Source organism: Papaver somniferum, chromosome 2, assembly GCF_003573695.1.
Source record: "Papaver somniferum cultivar HN1 chromosome 2, ASM357369v1, whole genome shotgun sequence".
NCBI classification, from domain to species: domain Eukaryota; kingdom Viridiplantae; phylum Streptophyta; class Magnoliopsida; order Ranunculales; family Papaveraceae; genus Papaver; species Papaver somniferum.
Window position 1 is genome coordinate 180246058 of NC_039359.1, and position 6662 is coordinate 180252719.

The 6662-nt window shown below is 34.9% G+C and overlaps 1 protein-coding gene across 1 annotated transcript; it reads left to right on the forward strand.

Moving 5' to 3' along the window:
- The first annotated feature begins 2911 nt into the window (after window positions 1-2911).
- Window positions 2912-5950, forward strand: LOC113354284 (protein CUP-SHAPED COTYLEDON 3-like). The gene is made up of 3 exons (XM_026597663.1): window positions 2912-3366; window positions 4919-5184; window positions 5303-5950. Exons 1-3 carry the CDS (start codon window positions 3198-3200, stop codon window positions 5720-5722), a joined length of 855 nt encoding a protein of 284 aa, XP_026453448.1. The 5' UTR covers window positions 2912-3197; the 3' UTR covers window positions 5723-5950.
- The last annotated feature ends 712 nt before the right edge of the window (window positions 5951-6662 follow it).

Consider the following 6662-nt stretch of genomic DNA (forward strand, 5'->3'; position numbering starts at 1 on the left):
CGTCACGCCTCCATTAACGAATCCTTTAATTTAAGGTCCCATGTCAGTGCGAGGACAGACCTGGATTATCTAAGAAAAAATATTATCCATTTTTCATGTTTGTGTTGTACTCATCATATCCATATCCAATCACCATTTTTACTTACTTCCTACACCTAATTTCCACTAACACTCTTCTTACACCCCTTGTGGTTTTTAGTCTGATTTCTCCACCGATCGATTCTAACCAATGCAAACAATCTTCTGCGTTATTAATATATATAGCAATCTCCACAGGACAAGTGTTGGCTACGATTATACTTTGGGACTGCATGGTCATTATACGTTGGGACTGCATCTGCATGATCAAGTGTTATTAAAGAGTTTTTGCCACTCTCTCACTTAGGAAAATCCGAATCATTCTTTTTTTTTTTTCTTTTGGAAAATAAGAAATTAATATAGAGTGGATATTAAAATTTCAATACACTGCAATGATTGTGTTATTGAAGGGACCTTAACTTGTTCGAGTGAATAAAAGAAGAGGAAGAAAAGATCAAAGCTTGAAAGAGAATGAATGACAAGTAATTGGGTTTTGAGAGATAGCAGTATCAAGCCGTGACACTTTCTTCAACCTCGTCCTTTTCCATCTCTGCTTAGCTCTTTACCTAACAAATTTACCCTACACATAAAATTGAAACCCTAACTCTTCGAAACCACATCTTCTAAATACAAGAATACTAACAAAATTAGTGATTAAACTAATTTTTTTAAATTATTATTATAAGTTATATAACTATCAAATACACAATCTCTCATATATACAATAATTGAAATGGATTTTTTTTTTGATCGATAAGAATAATTGAAATGGATTTGTATTATATTTTTGAGAAAATTAGTATCATACAGGCTTATACGTGTTAAACGACGAATAGACGGCATGTCGTCTTGCTCTGATAATTATTGCCCGTGAATTATGCGATACAACGTCACGCCTCCATTAACGAATCCTTTAATTTAAGGTCCCATGTCAGTGCGAGGACAGACCTGGATTATCTAAGAAAAAATATTATCCATTTTTCATGTTTGTGTTGTATTCTTTACGAAATTCAGTAAACATATGCGCCTTTGCCAGTACACATTGCCACTGTTTAACATGCATGATTTGTAAAGCCACGAACATATGCAAATAGAAAAGCATAAATTCATGACTATTTAAGTCATGGTTGCCAGTCTCCATAGTTCATATTGGAAACATGCAAAGCCACTTGGTTAATTAGCCTCAATTGCCAAAACAGCAAATTATGTCAATGGAATTTGAGGCTTCTCACATGTCAGATGACCACCACCTGACAGCAGTTTGCCTTAGCCTGGTCCAAATAGCATCACTAGCTAGTTACTGTTACATGACAGCTGCAGTTTGCCCTAGCCTGGTCCAAATAGCATCACTAGCTAGTTACTGTTACATGACAGCTGCAGTTTGCCCGAAGCTGATTAACCTGCTGCATAGTATTGTTTCACAGTGTCAACATCCAAGGTATAAACTCAAGGACCTCTATTATTAATTTGCAGCTATTCTACAAATCATATATGAGAAATCATAGTCACTGCCAAGCCCCTCTTCACATTAATTTCTCATAATATATCTAGTTAAGTCGTCGTCATCGTAACAACAAGAACGCGTACTATATAGCTTGTCATATCATCCTCATCACATTCCTTGACAAAATTTCTATTAGAATGATCAATATCCTTCCAGGCAGGCGTATCAAAATTATACGTAGCATGCTGACAGAGTGACAGTACTACTGATCCCTCCCCAACTCGGTCCATGCATATAGAACTGGCAACACAAGAAAATTAACCACGTTCTGTGTACGCATCAGTGAGATCCAAGTATTATTCATCCCCACATAATATTGTTTGCAAGTCTGCAAAAAAATTTTTGAAGGATATATACAGCAACCGGGATAAAGAAAACTCCTAACTAATTAATTGGAATGGTTTTTACTTTAATGGAATTATTAAATAAAAAAAATAAGAAATCTTCGGCAGGTAAGAATGCTAGGCCTAGGTAGTTAATTAGGCCGTTAAAATGAGTATCTAATTAGATTAAATGGTCTTAGTTAGGAAAAAGTACAAAATGAACAAATAATGCTTGGACTAATAGTGATGAGTTGGTAGAATAATATTTGTATTATCCTAGATTAATTAATTATACTCATCAAATCACCTTTGGTAATTATTTGTATTTTACGCGGTCTTTGCTAATCATTTCTTGGTGGAAATTCAAGTAGATTTTCACACGTATTCGACTCTTCTCGTAAAACCCCGGCTAACTAGCTATATTGTCAACTTTCACTGTCAGTAGAACTACTCAAGCAATTCCATGAATACAAAGGGGGCCATATATAACTTACGAGTTGACACTGGATATAATCAAAAGGGCTAATATGCTGACAACATATAATGTACAAAAAAAATTCTGATCGATTAGTTTAGCCGAATGATGAATCATGTTAGCTAGACGAGTAAGATAAATCCATAAATATATAGTCTAATAGTAGATCGATGGCTTTGCGGTATTAACACCATAAGTTTGGAGTCGCTTGATTAACGGCATATAAATCCGAACAAAAAATCACATACAAGCTAGCAAAGATGTTTATAACGACACGCGATCGATGTGGCATAACATGTATTATGAGCATGAGTCAATCATTAAAAACTTAATGGATTTATGTGTAAATTACATCTATTGTGGTATTTATGCACATACTTGTTGAATTATTTAAGATGATTAATCTATATGATGAAGATTTCTTGTGATAATAGATTTTCTTGAAGTCTCTATCAAGCTTATATACAAGAAGTACATAATTTAAATTCCTATAAATATGGAGTAATAATGGTTTATGATGAGATCGAGACTTACAATGTCAATTATCATAACCTAGCTAGCTAATAACTACTTCTTTCCTTGATCTACTTACCTAGTACTCTCTCTTAAGAAAGTAGAAAAAGTACAAGCTATATATATAGCTAGGGAGCCAAGAAATCTGGGCTTTCTAGTAGCTAGATCTCAAACTCTGCACAACAAATAACCTGTTTCCATTTGTTCACTTCCAACAAAGATTTCTTATATAGGAGATTGATTTTGTTAGTCTAAAAAACATATACACTGTTAGAGTTTTCATTTTGTAGGAGAAAAAAAGAAGATGGGGTTGAGAGATATCGAAGCAACACTGCCACCGGGGTTTAGGTTTTACCCAAACGATGAGGAGTTAGTTTGCCACTATCTATACCAAAAGATTAATGGATCATCAAAAGGGTCGTCGTTAATGGTGGAAGTCGATTTGCATGCTTGTGAACCTTGGCAGCTACCAGGTATTGCCAGTTGCCTCTCTCTCTCTCTCTCTCTCTCTTTATCTCTTTATCTCTCCCTCGGCACAAATCTGAGTTCTAGAAATGCAATTTCAGGGTATAAAAACAGAATTACAAGAAGATAGTTTTTGTTGGTTTCTTTTAGATAGCTTTTGTTGTTTCTCGAATGAAAATCTATAATAGCTTATTATTATTATCTGCTTCATACTAAGATATTCACTAAAAGAAAACTCTTGATGTATATCGAACCTAGTTTTCAGACAAAAAGACATTCTTAGCTTTTCATTATTTTCTCAATAATTTGTTCTTTTGGACATCAGACACTTTGACTTGAAGTCTTCAACCGACCATGAACTTTGCAAAACAGGAATTCAAACTAAATTTCATCAAAAAAGGAAAATACCCTGGCTCAATCCTACCTTTTCTCCTCCACCTTGTTTTATTATTATTTCATGTGTATCTTTTTTCTTGTTTATTCAGATAAAATCATATGTGGAAATTGCTAATTAATATACCTTCAAACACTTAGCTTCTTCAATCATGCTTATTCTCTTTGATCTGTTATATTACAAGAAAGAATAGAGATTATATTTACCTTCTTTCGTTGAATGATTTTTAATGGCTTAGTACAGAGTTAATTAATTAATTAATTAAACTCATCAGTTGTCATGGAGATTTGTTTTGGTTTTTATATATGTAGCCTTGAGTTAACTACGTGTAGACACAAGATCTTCATATACCACAGCATGAAAGCCATGGCGATTTTAGAGAGAGAGAGAGATACTAACTTATAATCGATTTGGCTTATGTATATGAAGACAGGAGAAGATAGGTGAATACTAGTTAGTGATTGGTCTGGTACCAATTATTTGAGACTAGAGATAAATCCAAAATGTATGCTGATAAATACAATAGGAAAAAGTTAAAAACATACATAATGATGAAACGATGTCACTCTACAAACCGTATTCATTTTGATTATATACAGAACATACCAAAACTATAATTGGGTCCCACTTTTCATCTTCATCCCATGTTCTTATTCATCATTCTTGAAATTTCTTCTGCTTAATATCATCATCGAGTTGCCTACTTTCTAGGAAACACAAAATTAATCAGGTTCTTTTAATGGTGCCCACTGCCCACAATTTACACAATACAATTGGCTTGTCATCCATCACACCCACCCAAAACAACATAACCAAATGTGAATTTAAGAAGAGTTTGCATATACAGATATAGATGATGACACATCTTAGAATGGAGATATAGAATGATGAAATGATGACAATTATAACGGTTGGTATATCTTCTGTCAGTCAGTCAGTCAGTAAGTCAGTAGTAGATGACAATCTAATATTTAGACCATATTCACTTTTTTTGGTAGTCATGGAGGCTGCGAGTTCCTTTCAAACGATAAATAGTCGGTAAATTTTTGACAGTACAGGCACATACTATTGTGTTTTGGTTAGTGTTGGACTTGAATGTCTGGAAAAGCTGTGAAGCTATTAACCACCGGCATCACCATCTAATATCTAGTTTTTTGAATTTTCAGACGTAGCGAAGCTTGGTGCAACCGAATGGTACTTTTTCAGTTATCGTGAAAGGAAATATTCGACTGGTTTTCGAACTAATCGAGCTACTGCATCTGGGTACTGGAAAGCCACTGGAAAAGATAAGCCAGTTTATGATCCAACTACCCACGCAATTGTGGGAATGAGAAAGACGTTAGTGTTTTATCGTGACAGAGCTCCTAATGGCATCAAAACTGAATGGGTCATGCATGAGTTTCGGTTGGAGAATCAACATATGCCTCCTAAGGTACGTTCTTTCTTCATATTGGTCAATATATACCTAGACATCGATTGGCCCATGCATATATACTACTTGCTAGAAATTGAAAGATGCCTAACAAATACAGTTTGTATATGATTTACAGGATTGGGTTCTATGCAGAGTATTCCACAAAAGCAAAGGAGAATTAAATACAGAAATTGGGTCCGAAAAGGATAACATTTTCGGCATTACTTCTTATTATCCTAAGCTATTGGCTTCACCATCTGCAATGGATTGTTGTCATCATAGTATAACCATGCAACCAGGTGAACAACAACTAGTTACCTCATCATTCTCATCATCAGAAATACCACACTTTCACCAGTACGAAAACAGTAATCCAAATAATTCCCTGGTAAATTTATCGGATGCAAACTTTAATCCTAACTCACCAGTACTCGAGTTTCTTACTTCTGAAGAGAATAACATACCGATGATCAATATGACTATCCCTAGAAATTGCGATGATCAATATGGGTTTCTTTGTGATAAGTACTTTGAAGATAATAACTTTGTGGATTGAGGTATAATAGTGATGCTCACATGTCATACGTTCGAAAGAGATTATCATCAAGTTTGTGCATTATAAATATAGTGTTGTTATTGTTTGGGTTTTGGGAGATCGAATAATAGGGTTTTAGAGTGTAGAAGATTGATATTGTGGAATATATATATATTGTAAATTCAAGTAAGAAGTATAGAATATTGAATATGTTTGTACTAAATAAATTATTCAGTTACTCTTTCTGCATTTCTTCGGTCAAAATCAGCTATATTTGTATATATTGATCATAAGCATTTACATGAACAGCGACTTCCTCTCCACACTATATGTGCATTAGGCCCCTTCCTATGGGTGTGGAAAACCTAATAGTTTGCCATTTAAGCACCCACTATGGAGGGGCAAACTGGTAATTTTTCACTTAGCCAGGCCAGGTCAAGTTTCCACCGAGCGGTCGAGTCTCGACCGCTCGGTCCATTCTACACCGCTGGCGGCTCTTTTAAGACCGGCCGGTTTAGTTTGTACCGCTGAGTATAATCTGATCCAACGGCCATAATTTCTCCCCCCTATAAATACCATATCCCTCTACCATTTTAACTCACACCTTCTCTTCGATACTCTTCACATTTGTTAATCTAAAACAAATTTCATCATCTAACTATTTCATTCACTTGTACTGTACAATTTCTTTAATACGTCTCAGTCTGATACTCAATCTAAACAACAAAAGAAGAAGATTAGGGGTCCAAAATTTACCGTAGCCGAAGATGAAAGCATTTGCAGAAACTATGTGTTCTTTACACAAGATAGTATCGATGGTGCCAGTCAACAATCTACCAAGTTGTGGGATAACATATTTGTTAACTTTCGAAACGAAACTATGAACATCAACGAGTGTGATGCAAATGGATTGTACGGTCGCTTTGTTACAATCAACGCCCGAGTTTCCTTGTATGTCGCT